Source organism: Talpa occidentalis, unplaced genomic scaffold (assembly GCF_014898055.3).
Source record: "Talpa occidentalis isolate TD23 unplaced genomic scaffold, MPIMG_talOcc4v2.1 talOcc4.15, whole genome shotgun sequence".
Classification (NCBI taxonomy): Eukaryota; Metazoa; Chordata; class Mammalia; order Eulipotyphla; family Talpidae; genus Talpa; species Talpa occidentalis.
This window is the reverse complement of record NW_023601543.1, coordinates 26,476,656-26,502,347: the sequence shown is the minus strand read 5'-3', so window position 1 is coordinate 26,502,347 and position 25,692 is coordinate 26,476,656. Positions and strand designations below refer to the sequence as shown.

At 43.2% G+C, this 25,692-nt stretch overlaps 1 protein-coding gene across 7 annotated transcripts in view; it reads right to left on the bottom strand.

Moving 5' to 3' along the window:
• Positions 1-109: 109 nt before the first annotated feature.
• The window catches only part of CHRDL1 (chordin like 1), a 165,358-nt gene continuing 139,775 nt past the window's right edge, over positions 110-25,692 (bottom strand). For 6 of the 7 annotated variants that reach the window (XM_037512070.2, XM_037512064.1, XM_037512065.1 and 3 more), the window contains exons 7-12: positions 22,642-22,709; positions 15,974-16,142; positions 12,509-12,718; positions 6,568-6,735; positions 4,452-4,541; positions 110-2,427 (exon numbers count right to left, since the gene is read on the bottom strand). In XM_037512070.2, coding sequence (XP_037367967.1) covers positions 2,297-2,427; positions 4,452-4,541; positions 6,568-6,735; positions 12,509-12,718; positions 15,974-16,142; positions 22,642-22,709 — 836 coding nt within the window. In that variant the 3' untranslated portion in view covers positions 110-2,296. The remainder of the gene's footprint in view (positions 2,428-4,451; positions 4,542-6,567; positions 6,736-12,508; positions 12,719-15,973; positions 16,143-22,641; positions 22,710-25,692) is intronic. The other variant, XM_054695611.1, reaches the window with a different exon arrangement.

The window sequence follows — 25,692 nt, the reverse complement described above, 5'->3', positions numbered from 1 at the left end:
TCACCTGTCACCCTGTTGCAGATCAGCACGGATTAGAGTCGATCATTCATGGTACATTACAGCAGACAATTTTTCAAAATTAACATTTTTATTAATTTAAAACCAGAAATACAGTGACTAGATAAATACCATATTCAGGTACATGTCCTGTGAGAAGAGTGAAAGGGTAATACTGTTATGTTACTTTTAACTTGTCTACATGAGTTAACTATAAAATGGCTACAACTGCTAAATGGTGCTTATGATTTTGTTGTTCCGGGTGTTTATGATACAAATAAATACACAAGAAGAACCACATCCATTCCTCTCTACTAACTACGGGTAGGTTAGCCTCTTCTCCCTATGGGTCCTACTCCCTACACAATAGTAAACATTGGAGGGTTTTGAATTGGCCTAGCTCAGCTCCCCAGTTCCTGCTTCACCCAGCACTTTGAAAAGGTGTGTCCCAGCACCTGGGGGCAGGAGTCTATCTAGGGAAGCTCTCTGGGTGTTCCCTTAAGGTTGAGCTTTCAGAGAACACCTGGGTGGGAAGGTTTGGGGATGAGTCATCAAAGGGGAAATCACTGCTTTGCTTCAGGATCCGGGTACTTGTTTCCACACTAGGGAAATACTGCCACCTCTGGGAAGGAGGCAGCAGCTACTTAACACCCCACCCTCAACAATGCTTTGTGGCTTTTCAGCAGCCCTGGAGGTCTTACCTCTCTTTCCTGAGGAGAATGTGTGACGAGCTGGTGAGGGGCTTGTCCCAGGAAGGTCTGGCGACAAGGCCCTGTATCTTTCATGAGAACAGTCTCCTTTATGTCAGGTAGTCATAAAGACTGAAACTTTTATATGTTCTCTACCGGTGTCAAATACTCTAAGGGAAAAAAAATGTTCCTCTTATTTATGGTCATGGAGTGGGAAATATGGAATTTATGGGTCCTTAATATTTCTGAGTACTCAGTAGAGTTCATTCATGCCCCTCAGAGGAGATAAATCTAGAAGGCAGGTTTGAGACCGTTGTGGTGGAAAATTTATAGTTTTCCCACAAGGATGATTTCTAAAGCCAGGCCTCAGAACGGATAATTTATGATCTGGTATTGGGCTCAAATAGACATTTTTGGAGCAGTGTTCTCTAGGATCTGTGATTTAAATCCACGTTTAGTAGACGAAGATGGTAGGAAGATTTAGGATAAAGATCTTTATCAGAACGCCCATCTCTCCAGGTGAACACTAACTCTAACTGAAAACCAACTTTCAGAGGCTCATGAGCACTGAGCCCCTTTGCAAAGTAAAAAGCAACTCCTGTAATTGGAGAAGGGAAACTGCCCTTTTAACACACTTCTAGAATTTCATTTAACTTAAATTTTTGGACTAGGGAACTTTGGCTTCAAGAAAATTAGTGAGTATTGAGCTATTTATGGGTGAGTTTTATTGACTTGAAGACACAAAAATGACCTTGTTGACCTCTACTCACTCCTTTCTTCAGCAATTATTTTGTCTTATACAGATTCATTTTCTGGAAATTATACCCAATTCTCATTTCTTTAGTGACCACCATGGGGTCGGGGAGCGGGGGAAGAAATGTTATCATTAGGGGAAATGCATTTACCACATCAGAGTGAATATAGTGATGAAAAGGTGTTCTTAGTCTTCACTCTGCCATCAGAGTTAGGGACTTCGACAACCACACCACAGACCTAAGAGCAGAATCTTCTGCTCACAACTTCTTATTTATCCCTCTAGATTCCAACACCCTCTGAGCTGCTTTGGAGGCAGGCAAGGGAAAGAATAGGAGAGCTATGCTGGTGTTGCCCCAGAATGAAGGCTGCGGTTTTGTGTGTGGGCGTGTGCACCTGCATGTGTGTCAGGATGAGAAGTTAATTCTTTTCAAAAACAAGAATTCAAAAATTCAAGAGTATAATTTCATACCAATAGTATGTCCGTACTACAGAACTCCTACTAAGTAATTCCCTTCACTTTCATTGCAATAAGTTTCTATATAGAAACCCTGGGGCTTTGTTTAGTCATTAACCTGTAAAGAAATGTGATCCTCTCTGAAAGTAGAGCAGTGTTGGGGTGTTCTATCCCTCTTCCCTCTCACAAACCATTCAAGACTCCTCTAGTCTCTTTGGAGGAGATGGCTGAGGGCTGACACACCACTCCACATAAAGGAGCAAGTCATGCTGTGCATGGCGTGAAAAATTAACTGCGCTGGAGCGTGGGCTTTCAGGGACTGTTGATTTAAGCAGAATAAGCCTGCAGTCCGGCTGCAGCTCGCGTGTGTTCTTGCTCTCCCTACCCCACACTGTCTCGTCTAACAGTGGCCCTTTTCAGACCTTTCCAGGTACAAAACCTTGACTAAGTCTTCAAGCTCTGTTCTGCACACACGACTTGAACACATCTGGCTGATCTGAGCTTCTCCTTCGGTGAATATCTTCCACTGGCCTAAAAGGCAAACACAAAGTCACAAAGTAGACCAGAGTGAGTGAGGAGAGCAGTCAATTAGGAAGTTAATATGCCACGCCCTTACCCACATATGCAGGGACCCACAGGGAAGGAGTACATATGGACTACAAATACCAGATGGTTTCAGAAAAATCACCCCCAAGTCACTTCTGGGGACAGACATGGACAACAGGCTGTGGGCTTTTCATGTCAACACAGAAGGATCCCAAGAATAATATGCAACTGCCTCCTCTTGAGTAAAACCTAAGTATTGTTTTTGGGATCTTTGCAGCATATTCAGCATTAGCAAAATGCTCCCCCATCAGGTTGTTGGCTATTTTGGTGGCTCACTTGGCACCCAATAAGGCTCTTTGGGAAACCCCACCTGGAGCATCCCTGGGGCTTTGGTCACCTCTGTGAGCCCAAATATTGATTTGGGTTACTTGAAACTTTATTGCTCCTTCCTCCATTACTGCCACCTTCTGCTTTCTCCCATGCCCACATGCTATTCTTACACCCTCCTTAGCAACCCTCCATGCCCTCACCTATAGCTGCAGAGTCTCCAGAATTTCTCATTAGCAAGTGGCATTACTATTCACGCAGTCTATAGAGTTGTTAATATGGGAGTCATTTCTCTCCAACTCAGTTCTCTTTGCTACTTACTGATCTTGATGAATTAACCAGAGAGGTATCCTTCACAGTGGTCTCTCTTACCCTGTTACTTAAGAACATAATTTCCTGATTCAGACAATCCGCAGCTCTTTCACTCCCAAAGTAAATTACCTCTTTGTAACGCATTATAAAAAACAGAGCTGAACCCACCATTCACTTGCTTAAAAACCGGGACCAGATCTGTTCTCTGGTCGGCGGTCAAGTCTAACTTCATAGTATGGCATCGTGGTCTCTTCATCATCTGGCTCCAATGAAGTAGGTGCCTAACAAATCCAGCTGACAGCCGAGCCACATCTTTCCAAAACACCACTGTGACATCACTATGCGCTGTTTGGAACTTTGCAGCAACCACCAGTGCTACTTGCCTTCTATGTGAAGCTCTCACCAGCTTCTTCCAGGGCCTCTGATTACTTCCTAGCTCCAAGGCTTCTCATGGCTCAATGCTCCCTATGTTGCCTGTGTAACTGTTCCTCACCCATACCCACCCACTCACCCACCCACACCCACATTTCTTGTTTGCTCCTGTCTGAGTATCCTCTTAAGAGTCTACACCTTCTCCCTGGACTGATTTCCTGACCCGTTGCCCAGTTACACCCTTCTCTTTTAAAATACACCTCCTCCCCGAAGCCTTCCCCGACTAAGCCCACCTGGCTCTCATCTCATTGTTCTTCACAGATTCCCCTGAGCACTCAGGTATTTAACTGCTCATAGGAGGGAGGCATTTGCATGTTCAGTCTCGCCCATTAAAATTTCCTGTGGATAGAGATTCTGTGCCTTTTATCCCTTTAGAAGGGCTCCCCACCCCCACACCCCCGGTGCCTAGCAGTATCTAGTGCCCAGGCCCCATCTAGCGTAGAAAGTGGGCAAGCTACAACTCTGTGTGAGCACTTGAGTGTTTCTGAAGAAGCATGACCCTCCAGCGGCAGTTCCAGAGAGCCCAACCCAGCTGATACAACATGGGAACTGAGGTGCACCCCTCTCCTCTCTCAGTCCCCCCACCAGAGGTCACATCCTTTCAGATGAGTAGTTGCCACAGACATACCAGACCTGGAACCCAGGTCCAGACCGACACTTTTGAGAATGTGAGTTTAGCAGTTTTACTGAAGGTAGTCCAGCAGCCTCGACCTGGGGTGACATGCACACTGGCTTTGTATTCCTCATGTCCAAGTTTTCAGTCTGCATTCAGACATCCCATTCTGTCATCACCCAGAAGAGAGACAGAACGCCCTCTAAGGCTAATATTAAACACTGTTAATGTTCACTGAGAGCACAGAGGCACTTTATTTAGGGCCGTGCTATATTGAAAACTGGATGTGTTTTCTGCATTTTCCAGAAAATGAGGTACCACTTACTCAGGGTGGTCCTGGTCACCAGCTTGAAGTGATGGAGCTCCTCAAACATCCGCTTGGAGATTTTCTCAATATGGAAGTGCTGGAGGATGCCTGGAGCCAAGCAAAAAGTGGTGCAGGTGATCAGACACTGTCTAGAACCACCAGCCCCTTCCTGCTTGGGCTGAGCATATCATCTCATTACTGGGGCTTAGGGGGATCGAGTTGGGCTATGTAATGTGCTTAACCAGGAACTTGGATGGCTCAAGGGTTATAATTGACTCCATTTGTTTCCTTGGCTCACTGGCGTTCCCCCTGGTTCTCCAGAGGATGGAGATAAGGGGGAGAGTACTGTTGACCTTGGGACCCCCTCCACAGAAAAGCCACATGGAATCAAGCATGGTTGCTGGTTGGAGCTTCTGCAGTCAAAGGCAGTATTAGACATTCTGCCTTTGCCCAAGTCCAGGTACACTAGATTTGTGCCAAGCCACTGGGCTGCCCTCCTGGCTAAGCACGGGGAGCCAGAAGTGGGACTGCAGGCAGGTTGTTTGTTTAAATGGAGAAGCCATCCCTGTTCTGGAACTCACCGAAAAGCATATTTTCCTTTGGCAAATATCCACAGCTCCTTTAGCTTTCCCTTATAAAAGCTGTGGACCTCTAAAAGTAAGGGGGCTCCCACAGTCTCAACTTTACCCGGGTGGCTGCTAGCAGAACAACACATAAACAATTGAAAGCTGCCTTGCAGTTAAGGAGTGTCCTGTTCCCAGCCTGCCCAATCCTCAAGAGGTCTGCAGGGAGCAACGTAAATAAATAAAGCCTGGGTTTTCTCTGTCCACTAAGCACAGACCTTGATTACCCAGCACTGAGAACAAGAGGTTATTTAGATACGACACTAGCAAGTTGAAAAACATCCACATGCCTGTGCGGAGGGAAAGATGTGGGGTGACCCCACCATTCAGGAAGCCAACAGAACAGTGCTTAGTCCAAGGTGACCAGTTACAGAGAAGCTAGGGAATTAGCAATGGAAAATCAACATTCCTAGGTATATAGCAAAAATAAACATGGATGAGAAATATGTGTGTTCTAGTGTGTTTTTGAATGGGGTGGGGAAAATCTCGTTCTTTCAAGAAAGGAAGGTTCTTATGAAGAGGGAGAAAAAGAAGCCTATGACAACAACAATTATTCCTGTGTAACCTGCATTGGATTCCTCTGGCTCTTTGTTTAAAAATGCAAGCATTTAGACCCAACGTTTACCTAATTCACTTCGGGAGCAGGTAGGTAGGCTATAAAGTGGCTCCTCAAGTGATACTGAAGTGGACTCAAGTTGGAGCATTCCCAGGCTCTGTAGGGGCCAGCAGAAAAAGGTTGTGCATCACTTTCAATTGATATCTCCCTCTGTTCTTGGACCCCTAGAAAACTTGAATCAACTGGATCAGCACTGGCCTTGGATCTATGGAATGGTTTGAACAGCTGCAGGCTCACAAGGCACAGAACACAGCTGGCCATGGAATCAACGTGAGTAACCAGTATAGGAACTGAACATCATGATGGGCATTGCTCCGCCATTGAGAGTATCATCTGGAGGGCGGGGATTATGTTTTAAATGTCTCTTACACCAGACTACAGAGTATGATTGGAGACACTTAGTTTCAACTGAATGATGCACTTTCCTGTTTGTTAAACTTTGTGCTGGAAAGAATGGTAGACTACAGTTTGGTGGTTTGCAACGCTGGCTGCACATTAGAGTCACCTGTGGAGTTTTAAGAACAAACATGTACACAGGCCTACTCCCAGCCAGTTAATCCTAGTCTCTGGGGGTAGTCCCAGGCATTTGGCATATAAAAAACCTCCCCTGAATAATTCTGATATGCAGCAAACATGGAAAGCCACACCACTGGCCTTTGGTGCATAAGGCAACAAAACCCAAAGGTCCACACTTACTTCTTAGCCCAGGCCATGGTGAAGGTCACATACCAGAGTTACTATTGTATCCGCCATATGTTCATTTCTAAACAATTTGGAAAATCTCTGACCCAAATGAATGCACTAAAGCAAAATTAAGGTGAGTCTTCCCTTCCTTCCATGTGTCCCCTTTAGAAAAACAGCACACTCACACACAAATGAACGTTGTCTTGCTTACCCTTTCGAATGGTCCAAACGTGGACCTCTACCTGAGGTGGCCTCTCGGTCTCTAGTGCTATTTTCCTGGTGATTTCCCCATCTTCCATGAACACAGACTCATATACAGGCATTGTTTCTTCTCCACAAAAATAGCCTTTGCTGTCAAAACTTTGGCCTGGAAGTTCTTCTGGAATCAGGAAGCAAGTAGAGTTTTGTCATGGTTAAATCACACTTGTGCATTTATGTAATGTTGCTCATGGAATAAATCACACTCATCAAAAGTAAACGATCAACAGAAACACTCTTACAGAATTGGAAATTCTACCCATTTTCCCCGGCTCAGCTTAAGCTACCCTTGTAACTAACGGCCACCGAAACACACAGGAGCACATGGTCTTTAGTGTTAAGGCCATGTGACAGAATTTTTAGTTCTGAAGAACGCTGGCCCACAAACTAAACTGGATCTGCCCACTACCAATGAGAAACGGGCCTCCATGAGGAGGAAAATGCAGCCAGGTATGAACCTCTTAGGCCCTTACGGGAACACAGGATTTTTCCCTGCTGGGTCACCATCACAATCTGTCTGGCTCAGTGCTGCCAACAGAGACCTAGGATAGGAGTGGCCTTCATTAACTTTCCTGCCATCACTTAGGTATACTTAGAAAACATTTGTGACACTCACTTATGTGCATATACTTGCCCAAAGGATCTATCCAAATTGGCTTGACATCTCTGAATGCTTTTTGATTTGTTTGTAAGGGGAACGATAATACCAGATCAACACCAGTGCCAAAACCTAGATGTCAGATTAGTCATATGTATGCTCTGCCAAATGAACGGTTGGGAGACACAAAAAAATTGGTCAGATCCCTAACTGTGGATCATAAAGCATAAACTAAACTGTTGGATTTCAGCTCCCAGGCATGAGGGAAGGTACCAGCCCTCCCCAACATACTCCCACTCCACCCTCCTCTTATCCTCAGCCCCCGACCCCAAATAATTTTGCTCCAGGTTGGTTCTGGTGAGATAATTGTCCTTCCTGGCCTTGTAATCAGCACCCTCTTTAGTTGTGCGACGTGTACATTCAAATGAGGAACAACAAACAGAAGCTGTGGACACCATGAAAACTTTGAATGCAGGCAGAAAGCATCTGTAGGAATATCAGATGAAATCGTTGAGTACTGAGTGTTCTGCTCTGTGATGCTAATTACTGAAGCTCATCATTGGCCATTCACACAGCTTGGGTTAGAGATTGTAAATAATTTGCTATTGCACGCCTCTTGCTGACTTGAATAGCTTTCCCACCACCATTTTGACACCGTAAGGATAGAACCATAATCTTCTCTTGGCAATTCCAGGTTAGATGACTTAGTCTGTACATAATCCTCACATCAGACTTCCTTCTCCTTTTCACTCTTTCTAGTTATATAATTATTCAAAGGCCAGTTTGGTGACAGGTAATTAAGGGATGTGCTAGCACTCTTCAAACAGGAAGAGAGAGCAGGTCACTCACTGCTTACAGAGGGGGCGCCATGTATTTTATTTATTACCTTTAGAATGAAAGCCAAGTTCATTTGCTCACCAGCGTAATGTTGGTATGGCTACAACTGTCATAAGAAATTCATGATGGCCCTGGCAATACCTGTAACATGCTAGAAGTTCTCCCAGTGTCAAGAGACATCCTGTACTACCAACCCCTCCCCTCCAAGAGCTTAATTTACTCACCAGAAAAGATCTACAAACAACAAAATCCATTAATGACTCCACTCTGGCTGGTACTTGAAAATATGGAGAGTAAATAAAGGGTCTTTGGAACTAACTACTGGGCACATCTGCCTCATTCGACACCCTTCACCTCAAGGTGCTTTCTGATTACTCCAAGTTCACCTCCTTTCATTTCATGCAGGGAAAGCATGTCATGCTGAACATATTTTTGCCCATTACCACCTCCCACAAGAATGCTCCTGTCCTGAGCCCTCTACAACCAAGAGACTGGGAAGTCATTCCTTGTGGAAGTGGCAATGGCTGATGAAGGAGAAGTATTATCCCAGTCCAGGAAACTTTGAAGTCTTAACAGGGGCTTTGAATACTATAACCCGAGAGGAGTGTGTTATTATGGGAATTCCAGGCACAGGTGAAAGGGGAACTGGGGAACCTCCAAGGAAGTCCTACACAAACCTATTGGAGGGCACTGAAATGTAAGACGAGGCCAGCCTCCACCACAGCAAAGGGACTAGAGGTGAAAGTCACAGGCTTAATTCTGGCCCCAGTTTGTTGCTGGAGGACCCTGAAATCATTTGTTACAGTGAAACTTTTAACTGGATCATCAATGAAAAATGGTGAAAATAAAAATTACCCTGAACTCAGTCACCCAAAGATGGTCACTGTTTCTGCCATATGCCTTTCTACTCTTTTTCTTTTTGTCTAAGCATATTATAAACACTTTCTTTTTCATACAGTAAGTGTGATCATAATATACATATTGCTTTGTAGCTCGCTCTTCATACTTAACAGATATTTGCAAGCATCTTTCTGTGCCTTTAAGCCTTGTTGTACAATGATTTTAATGGTTGTTTCACATTCCACACTACAGATGCACCATAATTCATTTAAATATTTCCACTTGTGGAAGAAGCCTGATCCTATACCTCTCAATCCCATACAGTGTTGTAAATCAATGTTACCTCGATCAATAAAATATCTATTCCCACATTGGAAGACATCTAGATCATTCCCAATTTTTCACTACTATACTAGCACTGCAGTAAAAATTCTTGTTTTTATATCTTTGTACATAACTCATTGATTTCTTAGGATTCCTGGGGTAGAATTGCTTAGACAAAGAGTTACATAAATGTCAAGGTTTTAATAAATATTATCAACTTGAGAGGTCATTTACTTAAAGGGCAATACCTGTTGTATATTCTGCTCTCACACCTATTTGAGCCTTTCACTTATTTGATCTTATTTGATCAAGTGCATCAATAAAATTCTAAACACACAATAAAATGGATTTTGGTCTGAAGGTCTGAGATTTAAATTGGGATGTTATATAGTGGGAGGGCTTATCTTACCTGGAGTTTAGGTAACTATTGGTTTTTGTTTGAAATAATTCTGTAGTATTACTTATAGGACTACAGGTGTTAAACCCTTGATAGAAGAGAAAACTGTGTTGGTGAAACTACTCCTAAGTGACATCACAAAGTTTGGGAATCCAGTGGGATCACAGACTTGGAAGTCACAATAGGTTATCGTGGTTGAGTGGCTACCATGTTCCTATCATCCTCAGAATATGATCTCTCCCTACTGCTGATGAATATATTTTCTCATCCATTTTAATGCCCCAGTTTTCTACTCCATATAAGAATTGCTGTCCTTCCTATCCACAGCCTGCCCACAATGATTCTGGAAGATGAAGGTTGTTACATTAAGATTTTGCTTGTGCGGCAAGTAAATGCTCAATTAAGGTATACAGGAATCACCTAGTGGACCTTGTTCAAATGCAGATTCTGATGCAGAAGGTCAGGGTTGGGGCCCGACAGTCTTCAATTCTAACTGGCTCCCAGGTGCTGGTGGGAGCACTCAGACCACTTTGAGTAGCAATACCATAGACCTCCCTGGGCATATAGCACTGGTTCCCAAACTTGTCTACATATTAATATTGCCTGGGTTTCTCTGAACATTTTTGATAGCACAGGCCACACCTAAAAGCAATGAAATCATAATCTCTGGAGATGGAACAGAGGTATTTTTAGAAGCTCTCCAGGGGATTCCAATGGGAAGACACATTTGGAAACCACTGGCCCACACAAAGATGCTCAAAAAATAACCACCAAGTTTATATTTGCCTGCTACTCATAAGGCATTGACTAGGTTGAAGGACTAAACAATTTAGATCTCTGCCTACATTTCTAAATGTCTATAGTTTAATGTTTATTTTATTCTAATTTTATTATTTTTTATTGAGGTGACATTGGTTTACAACACTGTATATGATTTAGGGATATAGATTCACACCTCTCCACATTTTCATCTGTGTTTATAGAAATGCTTTGCAGACTGGCATAAGAAATGATAAATTCATGTGCCTAGAAGAGACTTATATATTCACTGCTAGTGTTAGATCTGGAAGGGTCCTAAGAAATAATCTAATCTGGGCCTCCCTGGTGGCGCAGCGGTTGAGTGCGGGGTTGCGAAGCTGCCTGCAGCCTCTGCAGCGCCGGTTCGATCCCCGGCTGCTTCCCGGCCACTGGAGGAGGGTCCCGCATGGCGCGCAGACCTCTCCTGCCGCCCACTGCTCCCCGTAGCAGTGTACTTCGGTCCTTCTGCCTGCTCTGCTCCCCGCTCTGGCTCTGGTGAATTCTCTCACCCTCCCGCACTTCTGACTGTACCCAGTGCTTGTATAAATAAATAAAATAAATAAATAAAGATAAATCTTTAAAAAAAAAAAAAGAAATGATCTAATCCTTTCATTTTGTGGGTAAGGAAACAGAGATTTGAAATGACTTGTTATAGATCACACAGGAAGCCAGGGGCAGAGACAGGGCTAGAATGCTTGATTCCCAAGCCCAAACCCGGCAATCCCAATACTTAGGTCCATGCTTTTATTTCTCAGTCAGCAAGGAGAGAGAAAGAGAAAGTCACGGCAAGTATAGTGAAGGAAGCAATTAATAAGTTAATTAAGAAGTTACACATATCACAACTACACGCAATATCATGCTCAGAGAGGCCAACCCAAATGCAAGAGAGAATGGGAAATATAGTCTGTAGGTTCTATTATTAAACAATGAAGGAGGAATCAATGGGGGGAATTCAGGCTTACCTACAGGAGTGTAATAACTGTAGGTGCAAGCTTAGCAAATGTCTCAGTTTCTTTTACAATGTATGTTTGTGTCTAATGACTGACAGAAGGAAGTTTGAGAGCTCTCGTGCAAATGATCCATCACAGATTTTATTAGTGATCATTGCCATATTGATGGAATCAGGCTTCTGTTTCCTGTTTCAGTACTGCCTATGTAAAGGGGCACCAAGAGCTGTGCACTGCAGCAACTCTCATAGAATCACTTCGTATGAGGTTGTACATTACAGTGCTCACAAGTTACACTGAGTGATATCATAGGATGAAACATAGCAAGGCCTTTATGCTTTTGGGGGGGGAGGGTACTGAGATGTAATTGACTCAATCACCCACCATTCTATGAAGATTCAAAAGAAATTTCTCCTAGGCCTCATGGTCAGAAAACTTTTTGTCAGTCAGCATTTTTGACTAGCCTGGAAAAGGCAATAGTCTGGAAGTGACCTGGGTTCCAGGCCTTGGTTTTATTATCTGTTTGTGTGAATCTGGGCATGTCATTTTACTTTATATGCCTCAGAATTCTTATCTTTAATAGAGAAATAATATCATGGGATTTTAGTGTTTGGAAGGGAGCTTGGAAATCAATTGTTCCAAACTTCTTATTATACAGATGAGGCTGATGAGGCCCAGAGCAGAGCTGACGCATGTCCAAGGTCAAGTTAGATTAGGACCAGAATCTGCTCTTCTTTTAGTCTGTCATCTTGTCTCAGAAGGAAAATGGGTTTGCTACTGCTTCGATGAGTTAAATAGTAATATAAATGAAGGTGCTATTGCTTCTCCTAATAATCACAATAACCTAATTTACCTACTAAAAAACAAGTCTATTAGAAAACAAGTCTTATGTTTGGCACTTAGGAGTATATGGGCATCAAATGTATGGTGAACACATGCAAATCCCCAGTCTATTCCTGAGTACTAAATTTCTCCCAAGCAACCACCTTATCAGCCTTTCAGGAAAGGAGAAAATGAAGTTCAATATTAGTAGAACTATTATCATTATAATTTATACATGGCAGGTTGATTATATTCCCGGTGATCAAAAAACATTAAGAAAGACGACATGGGGATCGCAGTCAACCAAAAGCAGGGCCTCCAACCAACGCACCTTTTGCCTTTTTACCTGGACACACCTTGCAGCACTTTCCATCTATTTTTTGAGGATACTTGCAAGGGTATCGACTGGGGCAGTGGATTTTCTTACACTCTTGCTTGGTGATATTACATGTGCACAGCACGCACTCCACAATGCCAAAAGCCCGGAGGTTCGGGTGCCAGGACTCGCCGTGGGAATAGGTCTTCCCATTGGAAACACACACTGGAAGAGAACATAGAGTCAGAAATTAAAAGCTAGGAAAGTGAAATGGGCCCCTATGCTCAGAACCCCAGCCCTGAACTCCTTATGGCATCAAGCATCCTTTGTTCTTGTGCTGGCCAGAGAGATAAGTTTACAGAGCAACCCATGTAATAAAAAAATGGCTTGGGCCTTGTTCTACCTTCAACAACTTTTCATATTCCTCAGCAGCAGCCTTCAGATGACGCATAGTAGGCTATCAAATATTTTCTTTGAACGGAGGAATGAATGAATGCATGAAGACAGAGTTCTGTGTGTTCTGAGTAGCCAAGGGACCTTGAAAAAGCCAGTATTTGGACTGCAGGCTGAGGGGCCCATGAAGGAAAGGGGCCACAGTAACATCCTTCAGTATAAACCAACAACATGGGCTCCCACTATAAGGCATGGAGCAAGGCTCCAGGATAAGAACTGCGTGGGCTGGGAATGGGGAGTTTTAAGGAGGACTGTGCTCCTTTTTTGAAAGTGCTCAGACATTCTGGAGATTTCAAGCCACGACTGGGACTGGGTGTGTTTCTCATTATTCCCATCACCTCATCATACCCAGGGAGACCTGTCGGCATCCCAATCAACAACTTCTCTAGGGTGGGTTGTATCACTGAAGGTGGGGCTAGGGTGGGAGAATAAGCCCCACTTGGGGCGTTTCTAGGAATTGACTGATTTGGCTGCAAGACAGTGGCCTCAGAAGGATGAATCATTGGGCTATTTCTTTCTCATCAAGTCCCCTGGGTCACATTAGGAAATATGGATGATGTTGGCTGCTTTTTCCTGTGCTTTGCAAGAGCTGCTACTCCAACTAGGCACTCCAACAGGACATCCACGTAAAGATTTCCAAGAACCTAAGAACTTGCACTAGAGAAGCTCCTGACCTTATGAAAGGTAGAACAGAGACTTGAATTCTGAACTTCGAGGCTCAGGGCTGCAGACAGACTCACATGACAAGTCAGGCCAGATGTGTTATTCGTCTCCTGCCCTCCCTCAACTTTCTCTGCTCCCCGTGACACTGAGTCCTAGACAATGCAATAGAGTGTGTACACAGCCGGCTTTAAGAAAGTATTGGGTGGACTCAAGTTTCAAAAAGTGGCTTCCTGTCACTGCATCTTTTTTTTTAAAAAAAAATAAAAGATTCATTTATGCATACAAGTGCTGGGGCAACAGGCCAGAGGTATAGGGGGGCGGGGTGAAAGGATTCACCAGAGACAGAGTGGGGAACAGAACAGGCAGACTGACAAATACACTGCTGAGGGGAGCAGCGGGCGAGTCAGGAGAGGTCTGCTGCGCCATGTGGGTAGCTCCCTGGTGGGGAATGGAACTCGTGCTGCAGTGGCTGCGGATAGCTTCAGAGGTTGCGTCTTAACCACTTGCGCCACCAGGGAGGCCCCTGCATCACTGCATCTTTGACTCTGGCAAGGGACCAAGTAGATAGAGCTCAGAGAAACACACGACTGCCAGGAGAGTTTAGGGACAGGACAGGGAGGGCTCCTCGTGTCATATTGATAGGTCTCTTCTCCCATAAACATTTGGACTAATGGGCCATCCAGCCTGGGTGAGAGTTTACACCCTGATGTACATTAGGGTGAGATCAGTCCTCTAGAGAGAAACAACCTTCTTTCCCTCAACAAATTCTCAAGATGATTTTGAATCATCCAGCTGGGGCACTGGGGGCTAGGGGTGGAGACAAGTGATTCTCTAGTGAATGGTAACAGGAAGGCCCGGCGTGGACTGCTGCATCCAAATCATTGGGGGCAAAGGAATAAATGCAAACCAGCTGGGGTTTTTGTAGGACACGGAGAAAATCAAGGGATGAGCCCCTGCCCTGAAAATGAAGAGGCCTGTGGAAATTATGGGATTTAAGATTTTCAAAGTCCATTACCCCACCCTTTTTTCTAAAGCTTTGAAATACTTTCAGAGCAAATGGAATGTATTGGAGGCAATTTAGGACGGAAAATCAAACTGCATCTTTACCTAACTCCTCCCCCCCATTTCATAAATTCATATCAGAATGCCTTGGAATCTAAAAATAATAAATTTCAAATCAAACCCAGATCAATAGTAAATATTTCCAATTCTAATACATTGCCATTTTTTATTAAGAGTTTTATTTTGAATGTTGTTCTGTTAAGCCTGTTAGTTTCAAAAGCAATTTAATTTTTTTTATCTGTAATCTGAAATTTACATCTAACTAGTAACAGATGTGATCATCTTGCTTTGGCTTGACTAGCTTTGTTGAGATTTATAGTAGGAGTTTTTGTAACGGATTGTTTTTCACCCATGTTATTCAATCATTTGGTATAATAATTTATTACTTTTAACCCATTCAGAGAACTGCCTTTGATTTGTTTTTCCTTTAAAGGAAACAAAACATGTTTGTGGTTTCATAAAAAGGAACCAGCTGAGCTTTTGCTCTGAAGAGCTGGTTGACACGATGCCTAAAAAAGTAAGAAGCAGTCAATTGTTTGATTGAATTTCTCCTCCCCCTCCCTGCTACTGGGGGGTGGGGGTGTGGAGGCCAGAAAGCTCTGTGCAGGAAGGAACGGGGTCCTGGAGGTGTGTGGGTGCCTGCTGCAGCCAGCTGGTCGGCTGAGTGGGCTGCATGTCGGGTGTTAACCTGATCAGGCCTCCTGGTGCTCAGCCAGGAAGTTTTGGGATTTCTCACTGGATTACTCATTTCTAAGGACAATATCCTCAGACAAAGTAGAATCTTGAGTGTGGAGCTCCAATGTGTGTCTCTAGCAATAGCTCCTGGACAATCTGGATGTGCTGAGGTATGAGAGCGACCATTTTTAAGTATGGATAAGAGCTTTAGAAGTGTTTGACACTGAGTACCTTTGAATTTTGGGTGCCCTATTGGGAACAAAAAACACCTCTCATTCAGTTAAAGACCCAAGGAACTTCCCAAAGGATCTTCAATTGCTAGGGGCAACTGAGAAAATGTTGGGGGCTGTCGTAGGTAGGGATCACTATTTTCTTGCCATTAGTACTAAACAAGGAACAGGCAGGTACACCTGAAATAGAAACTCTGCTCTTGGCTATATTTAGGGAAATCTGAAGAGTCCCCTGGAGTCAGTTGTCTACATACACTGTGAAGGTCTGCTGGTGAGAGGGCCACATGTGAATGGATACTATGCCCGAGAGAAAGGGCCCTTCCCCAGCTGCAGCCCTCCAAAGACCAGGGCTGCTGAGCCTGACGTGTATGTGGTGTGTAAGCAGCATGCCCCTTACCTTGGCCGTGCTTATGTTTGTTATTGATGACAATCTGCACGATGGTTCCCGATGCTTGCTGGGAATCCATGAGAGCTCCCCGGTGGCTTCTGGCCCCAGGAAAGCGGGGCAGACCTGCAGCCTGTCGGTTCGGAGGAGGATCATAATGAGAGCGGTGGTAAGAATGTCTCTGTGAAATAAAAAGGACAAATTCAGTCTCCCAGATCCACCAATGGGAAGGCAGAGATGGACTTACATATATTCGAAGTCACTGATGATTTCTAAACCCCAAAGAAATGAGACTAGAAAATGGAAGCAGCACTGGCAACGTGCTGAGATTTCTCTCTTCTTGTAGAAGATTGGACTAGCTTCACAAACTCCTGAGAGAAAACAGCCCCAAAGCATTGAGTGTCCTTCCCACTCCCAAGAATCTCACATTCGGGCTTAAGAGTTAAGTTAGAAGCCTGTAACACAAAGCAGAATGTGAGAGAGGCAACAGAAGTATAAAATGCAGTGCAAATTAGGATGGGAAAAAGCCGCTAGCTGGGAGGGTTTGTATCCTGGGCCATGAAGGGTGGGTAGCTTTTTACAGACAGAGTTGGTGACGAATATTCCAGGAAGAGATTTCCAAGTTGAGAAGGTGTACCAGAGAACAGAGTCCATAAAAGGGAACAGTTGAGAGCTAGCATTCCAAAAATGGGTTTTCACCGGATCATGGAGAGGACTTTAAATGACAGGCTAAAGGGTGACGACTTTATTTGGGAGGCAACAGAGGTAAGGATATGGAAACCTTTGAGGGTTATTTTTTAAAGTAGGGAAATAATCAAAACTGTGTTTCAAAGCATTGAACACCGATACTGTACAGGGTTGACTAGATAAGAGGAAGAAACTGAAGTCAAGTATAGTCTAGAGAAGATGTAGGAGACTTTAAAAACAAGCAAAGGCATGAAATCATACAGTAGGGCAGGTACCTTAGACATTCAGAGATAAAAGAACAGGCCATTCATGACAGTAGCAGAATGTCAGCTCCACAGAGGCGAGGATTTGTTTTGTTCATTGCTATAACTGCAGCACCTAGGACAGTGTAACATCTAGAAGGTGCTCATCAAATACCACTGAATGAGTGAATGAGAGCAGTGACCCCAATGCCAGCTTACAGTCCTGTAGTACAAGTAATCTAATGGTCGGCCACTCTTTCACCAAGGGTTCAAGACACATGATGAGTTTGCTATCTGCTGCCATCCCTCTCCCAGGAGCTGAGACATACTGGGGTGGAAGAAGATGGAATGAATGAAGACTAGAACCTGAAGATTTAAAGTTAATGCCATGCTTTAGGGGCAACTGTTAGGGGTAAAGGGAGGGGGACACATTAAAAATCTTTCACAGCAAATTTAAAGGATGATCCTTACATTCAGTGATAGAAATAGCAGGAAACCTTGCAAAGGTACTATTTAGTTCTGACTCTTACCATCCCGTAAAGTGTTTATTACAGTTATGTTCCATAGTCACATGTGTTGCAAATTTACCTTTAGGAATTATTGGGGGGGGGGTGTCAGCAAGAGAAATGAAGGGCAAACAGGAGCTAGACTAAAAGAACATTATTCCCCTATATCTAAGGAGAGCCCATTATGATACATTATAAAAATAAAAATTTCCATCAATTTACTATCATGCCCATGGATGGGATTCTCAGTGCAAATATTTTTCATTCCTACAATGGCTCATGTGTCTTTTTCTGCCACAATCACTCACATTCCACAAAGGCCATTACAGATTGTTCTGTCCTTTCTGAAGTTTGGCAAAGTTTTGCCAAAGGAACACAGAGGAGAGTTTAGCATCCTCATGGTGCTAGAAGAGGACTTTTGACGGGGCTAGAACTTGAAAGGGAAGGTCTCTGATCTAGGATAAGCTTCTAGAACAAAAAGTCCTCTGATACATAGGGCAAGCACAAAATGGAAAGCTGTTCTTTTGGTACCAGGGCGTCAGAACCCTGGACATCTAATAAGGGTAGAACAAGATTCAAGACAAAAATAAAACACTCCAGAGATTTTGATCAGTCAGTCCCCCAGAACCTCTAAGTCTTGTTTTACAGTCAGAAACTAAGGTCAGGGAGGAGTGGGGTTTAATTCAGGGTAGCAATGAAGGTCGAATTTTTTGGAGACAACAGGAGTACAGGAGTGGGGGGAAGGAGGGAGGAAGCTGAACAGGAAGAGGACAAAGGAAGAAGAGGAGAAAGTAGGAGAGATCATTTGGTAAAGCTCAGTGGTCCACAAACATGTGGCAAAAGCTGCTTCTAAGCAGTTCCTTCGGATAGAGAAATCACCTGTGCTCACTCACACCACTTGTCTCCCCTCCGCTGTGCACAGAATCACCTGGGGAACAGTAAGAAATATTGATCCCTGTCTGGCTCACCCCCACCCCACCCCCGGAACTCTGGTGGAATTGGTCTGGGGTGAGGTTTGCACATCAGGATTTTTCTCTCTTCCCCAGGGGACTCGAATTGGATGCCAAGGTGGATAATCACAGATAAAAAAAGGATCTTCTGATTGGAGCAGAGGTGGGGGAACAGTGGTGGGGAAGTAGGGATGGGGGGAGTAGGGGGGGTGATTTTGACTTAAGAGTGATGGCTCTTTTGGAGTTGCTCCTCTAAACACATGAAAGAGGCCGTTTTGACCTTGTAACTTATAGCAAAAAGGAAAAGGCATTAAAGCCTTGGAGTCTGAAGTCAAACTGGAGTTTATCTTCAAAACCAACTATGAATAAGCTGCCTGAGAGAGCAGGCCAAAACTAGTTAGGTAGAAATGACCATAAAGCTCTGCTCTGTTTTATCCTACTCAGTATTTTTGGTATATTTGATTTACTGATGTGAAAGAAGTGACAAATATCTCAGGCTTTGGGGGGAGGCTCTTAGAAGGTTTTTTCTTAGGCGTGGACATACCCCACCATTGTAGAAGTGCCCCAGGAGTTTTTTTTTTTTTTTTTCTCTTACTTCTTCTAGGGTCTAAGATGTCAGCATTTTTTACTGATGGAGACAGGAAAACATCAAAGTCTAGATAAGAGTCTTCAGAGCACCTTTGTGGCGTTCTCTGTTACAATTGCAAGTGAATCCATGGTTAGTGCAAAATAAAAGTTTAATTTAAAAAACTTTGCATTATGTGTTCTAGTCCACATAGCTACGAGAACATTCTATCCTGGTCCCTGGTAACCTGAGACTATCAGTGTCTGGGAGACACAGTCCAGTTTTCTTCCCAAACCATTGTTCTGACAATATGAATGTCACGTGGATTTTTATCTGTTTCAAATTGTTTTTATTCCCAATTCTTTCACTTTTCTAAAGGTAAATCTCTGAGAAATCAATCGGGGACAAAATCAGAGTTTGGCTGCTGTCCAAAACAAAATGATGCTTACTTTCATGTTTTGGCTTCCCTCCCTGGGTGCACGTCTCCCTCCCCACCCCCGCACCATGGTACTAGCATCAGTTCATGTGAAATTATGATGTGGAAATCAAACAGGAATTGCTTCACGTTTTTACAAAGGAGTCATATTGGAACCACTGTTTCTCCTTCCTGTGCACTTCATAAAACTTGGTCAATGATGGTTTTCAGCTGACTTGGCAAAATAAACCCATCAGCTGTGTTTCTGTTGAACTGAGGTTTTGATTGTTCCTGTAAATAGGAACAGTCTATAAAGGGACGGTCTGCTGAGTAGGAAATGTGTTTTAGGGCTGTTGTTTCTTCTCCCATGCAGAAAAACTGGGTTCTGCAAAGGAGAGCCAGCGGGATTTTCCTGCCTTCTCATGTTTGCCTCATCAAGAAAAGAGAACAAGTGTGAGGAATTTCTCTCTGACTTGAGACAACTTCCTGTGCATCCATGTTAAAGAAAACTCCCCAACGCACACAAGTTTACTCCACTTTCTACACCCATTCATTCAACATGTATTTATTGGGCGCCTACTATGTGCCAAGCACATACTTTTCTATTACTACAGATGCTACATATTATTCAAATCATATCCCACAATATCTACCCCTTTAAGAACAAAGGAAAATATTTATTTATAATAAAGTGGAACCATCTGGACATTTTGGTCTACTAGGCCCAAATGTTTGTTCCTAAAGATAAGTTTTCAAACTCCTTTGAAAATCAATAATGCTTCTGTACCTGACCTCTTTTGCTACATGAAGTACCAGATTAAGTCCAGTCCTATCACTACCAGTTTAGGAAGAACAATGAGGCTAAAAGACAAGGGATGGAGTTGGAGGACAATGTAAGACAAAATAAAGAAGAAAGGCTAGTTAGTGGCCTTACCGGTGAGACTGCTGAGATGGCCACAGGATGAAGGGTTGGGGCCTGAGGAACCCAACTTAAGTAAGGCACCCAGCGTAAGGTGACAGAGATATAGATCTGGTTTAGAATGGCATCTGGTCATCAATCACTAATGTAGGTGCTCTCAAATTCTTACAACAATAAAAAAAAAAGGCCGGGCTGAGCAAAAGAGGAAATTCACAACACAGAACACAGAGACTGACAACCTCTCCTATCAGGATCTGGGTGGAATCTCACTCTAAAGCAGATCAGCTAGGTAGAGGAAATCTTTCCTCAGGGTCTATGTTAACCTGCAAACTGCCTGCCCTCTCCTGCAGGATTGCTGCTTTTCTGATATTTGAGTATTGTTTTCCAGTCCAGTCCACAGTCCTTCTACACTCATTCAGACACAGGAATGTCTAGAAAATGATTTGCCTAGAGAATAAAACAAATAGAAGTCATTTCTCTCACTGCTGTGGGTGTGGGCAAGCCAGGACATGCAGGTCACAAGGGGCACGTGTAATGACAGGGGAGCCCAGTGTTAGTCATTTGATCAGGTCCCCTATCAACCCCTTCCTCACACCTCCTCTGATCTCAGGCCTGCCCCACCTACACTCCTGCCTTACACCCACTGGTCACTGAGAACAAATTCCTTTGGTTTTAGAAAATTATCTAAATGTTACTTAAGGGCCTCCCTGGTGGCGCAAGGGGTTGAGATGCAGCACTATGAAGCAATCCACAGCCAGTGCAGCACAAGTTCAATCCCGGCCAGGGAGCTACCCACATGGCACAGCAGACCTCTCCTGTCTCGCCCGTTGCTCCCCTAAGCAGTGTATTTCAGTAGATCTACCTGTTCTGCTCCCCACTCTCTCTGGTGAATCCTCTCACCCCCTGCACCTTTGGCCTGTACCCCAGTTCTTATATGCGTAAATAAATATTTTTTTTAAATGTTGCTTATTACAAAGCTAACTCATGCTCATGGAAACAGATCTAAAGATACAGAAGACATAAAATATGAAATCAAAGTCTACCTTTCTTCTGGCCCATGTTACCCCTCTGAGATGACCCCTTTTAACATGCTGGCATGTGACCTTTCCAGTCTTTTCTTATGTGTTACATGCATGCACACACACAGTTTGCACATGGATATGAGAGTATAACGTATCTTGCACCTTGCTTGGTTTACATAATATGTCTTAGAGATGTCTCCACCTTTACTGCATTTTCTTTGTGTACTGCATTGTCTAACAGCTGCAGCATTCCATAAATTGGGCATGTGTACCCATGCCCTGATTAATTAGCGATTTAGGTTGTCTTCATTTGTTGAGCTCTTAGGAGAACACTGCCACATTGAATACACTTTTCTGTACCAAGGTACAATGAATAACCATTTACATGCAATGAATGCCTTTGTGTACATTCTACGCTTTTGTAAGCCCTTTAATATGACAGAGTCTTTGAAGTAGAACATCACCATTTTAGACTTTAAGAAGTTTGAAGTGTTGCTCTACTCAGACATGGAGTTTTCAGAGAGAGGCTCTATTTTTTTTACTGCAGAATACAAAAGAACAGGAGATGCTATATGTCAAGAAGGTTTATGCTTAGATTAGCATCCACCCTGATGAAGCACTGAGGTGTTGCAGTCTCCTACCTTCATCTCCTTTTTAATTATGTTTATTAAGATAATGTTGATTGTTTACAATGAATATGTTGTCGGAGTTCAGGATCACACCTCTTCAGATTTACGTTACCACACCACACCCACCTCCAAAACACTCATTATCCCCCGCCAGAGTCCAGTTGGGCCCTCTCTTCCACTTTATTCCCCATATCCAGCTTCCCCTTAGGTAACCTCCACTCTGCAGTCAGATTCCTAGGGTCTGTGCTCCTTAAGTTTTGCCTGTTCCTGTGTTTCTGTATAGTCTACATATGAGTGAAGTCGTCTGGTATTTGTCTTTCTCTTTCTGACTTACTTTGCACAGCGTATTCTATTTCTTCGTACCTCTTCCAAAAGGATGAGCTGGCCTACCTTACAATCCCACAGAAAGTCCTCATGGTGGAGGACAAGGGCAGTGATATCCCTTCCTTATGGAAGACAAAATTTGGTAAGTAACCCTGAAAGGCTACGAATTTCTGATCTACATGAAGGATTCCTATGGGCTGGGGCTAGGACTTCTTCATGTCCTTGTCCAGCACTGGTTACCAATTACCCATGGTTATAGGTTGGTGATGATGCCAATCAAATTTCTGAGGAAAGGGAAGAAAAGTGGTGTTAGAAATGAGCCCTTTTATGGATTTGCTGGGACAGTGCCATGGGGAGAGGAAAGTCTGGCCTGATGCTGTGGCATGTGGAGTGTTGAATTATTTGAGCTATTCACACTTACTGCTTCTCTGTTGGCAGGCTGCCGGAAGATATCCCCATCAGAATGTTCCCACGACAATTCTCCATCCCCTGTTTATGAAAAAGAAATAAAAAAAAATCATACATAGACAGAAGGGAGAAATATCACCCTGGTGACCAGCATATCTTTGGTTCTATGATTCCCAAGTTCTGAAGATGTCTGAGTGGTTGCGCCTGGGTGTGGCTCATTTTTCAAAACAGCTCTGAAGAAAGTCACCACTTTCTAAGACACCAGACAGCAACATCTTCCAGACTTGGGAAAAAAATCAATTACCATCTTAATATAGCCATCATTGTCACTTTTCTTATTTGAGTCCAGTGACAGTTAACAATTTTGCAGGTCATATTCAACTTGTGTTTAAACTACCCTTAAAAAATGAGAGTTTTGAAGATTTGATCTGTCATGGTTTGTTAAATTCACCATTAGCTCTCTTGGAAGCTATGAACTGATCTGAAAGTTAAGGTAAAATTTGCTAATGGTCAGAACCTTTACATAACTAACATTAAGATGTTTTCCTTTATTTTTCCTGAGACACCTTTCTCTCCATGTATCTCACTCTTTGGACAGCAAACCCTGTCTCTGGTGTCTTTCAGAGAAACCGCTTGTAGGAGGAAGGTTCTACTTTCAGCCTTGAGAACAACAAATAAAGAACAGATATGTAAAGACAAAAAACAAGAGGATAATTTCCAAGAATATTATTACCTTGTATGACCAAGCATGCTGATAGGGAGAGCTTGGCCTTAGAGGGTATGTGTGTGTGTGTGTGTGTGTGTGTGTGTGTGTGTGTGTATCTGGCTGAGGATAAATGTAATGCCAATTCATTGTTTAACAAGGAATACAAAAAAGTCTAAGCACTGAACATTTTTTATTCCCCATCACCCAAGTCTAAATAGTAATGTTACTCATTCAAGTATGTGGTGGTATTGTTAGGGAAAATTGTTGTTGGCTTTTCAGGCTTGAAAAATGCCTCAAAATGAGTTGATAGCAATATTATAATGAGGTAGTGACATGTAACAAAGGACAGATTTAACCCTTCATGTTTCAACCATTATGAAACATGGGGACAGCTATGCATTTTGAGGATTTAACTGGTTGCTGGGTTCTTCTTCCTGAAACACTCCTTTGTATAACTGTCATTCCCTGATCAAAACCCTCTGTGAGTTCCCATGGAAGACTCTCTACAATGAGTCCATATCTCATCTTTGCTGAGCATCTATCTCCTCCCCAATTAGCTACTACAATGGGGACCCTTTGACCTTCTTGCTGTTCTTGCTTTCATGTTTTGGCTCATGTTATTCTTTGGAAGTTACCTCCCCATCTCCCGCACCCCTTAGCTCCCCAAGCCTTTAAAAATCATTCAAGTTTTTCGTCCTACACAAAGTGTCCCTCAGGCACTCTTACATTTTTTCAATTGCCCAAAGGCCTTAGCATCCTGTAATCTTAGAGATGTGTAGGACTGTAAGCATAACTTTTTCAATTGCTCCTTTTAAGATGGGAGAAAGCAAGGCTAAGACAGGGGGCACAGCCACTCAAAGTCACATAATGAGTTGATGAGCGTTATCACCCCAAATCCCAGATTTCCTGACTCCCAAATAAGTGCATCCACTCTATAAGGTCAGGCTGTATTATTTGTGTTATTCGTGGCTGCATCACCATCATCCATCACGGCGTCTGACACACAGTCATCATTTAAAAAGTACTTGTCAAGTGGTGAAATTGGGAGGCGTCCTCTGACCACTTAGCTAAAAATACAAACCCTGCTCCAATATGTCTTATCTGTCCTTTATTTTTTATTGTTAGCACTTAACACTATCTTACATTTTATAATTTTATTTTGTCTAATGCCCATCTTCTTCCACTAATATTCACCTATGAGAACAAGAATTTTTGTCTATCATGTTCACTAATGTAATCCCAACACTTAGAAAAACAGTGCCAAGAACATAGTTAGCACTCATTCAATATCTGTTGAATGAATGAATGAATGTTAAAGCACTGTACAATATTCCCTGCTATTAAATGTTTCCTGAATCTGCGCTGTTTCCCCTGAAGAGACTGTAAATCCCTTGAAGCCAGAAAGCATGTCTTAGACCTCCCTGTGGCCCATATTGTCTAGATCACTGGCTCTCAAAGTATGGTCTCTGGAGCAGCAGTTTAAGTATTATTGGGGATCTTGTCAGAAGTGCAAAATTTGAAACCCCACCCTGATCTACTAAGTCAGAATCTCTGGAGTGGGGGTCAGTGATCTAGATTTTGACAAGCACTCCTGGGATTTCTGATGTGTGCAGGTGTTTTAGAATAACTGAGCAGGGGCACTTCATATATTGCTGGCTATATACCAGGTGCTCAGTGTATGTACTGGATTGAACTACAGTCCAAAATATGTAATTCAGTGCTTGGCCAGTAGTATACTTGCCTCTTTGATGTTATTCAATGAGCAAAGATGGTAAAAAAAAAAAAAGACTACATGCAGATTATGGGGAAACTAACTTTATGAGACTGAAGATGGTTTTCACCTTTATTTATGTCTAGACTGTCATGCCAAAGTCACTTAATATGCATTCAACACTTCATGAGTGAAGAGGAGAGAAATAAGACTGAGCCTTTGCCCTCAAGACATATGACTGTTAGAGGTGACAGGAAATCAATATAGTAAACAGCCTAAGCAAGCATGCACTTGCACATGTGTGTGCCGCCCCACAGTAATAACTGGAAATGAAAACTGGAATAGATGTGCTTAGGAGACACTGAATAGTTGGAATGAACAGTTTGGTATAATCTGGAGAGGTTTCCAAAAGAACTGTCACATTTCTTGAAGCAGATAGGACAGAGCATAAAATAGACAGTTCTGTGGGCAGAGGGTACCTCAATCGCAGGGACAAGGCCTTTGGATAGCAAGTCGCATACTAGAGAAAGCAAACAATGTAGACACTTCAGGTGTGAAATAAGAGACTGGGCGGTGGAGAGACAGAGAGGGAAAGGGAGGACTAGGCAGGGAAAGAGGGAGGAAGGTGAGGGGAACAGGTTGTTGCG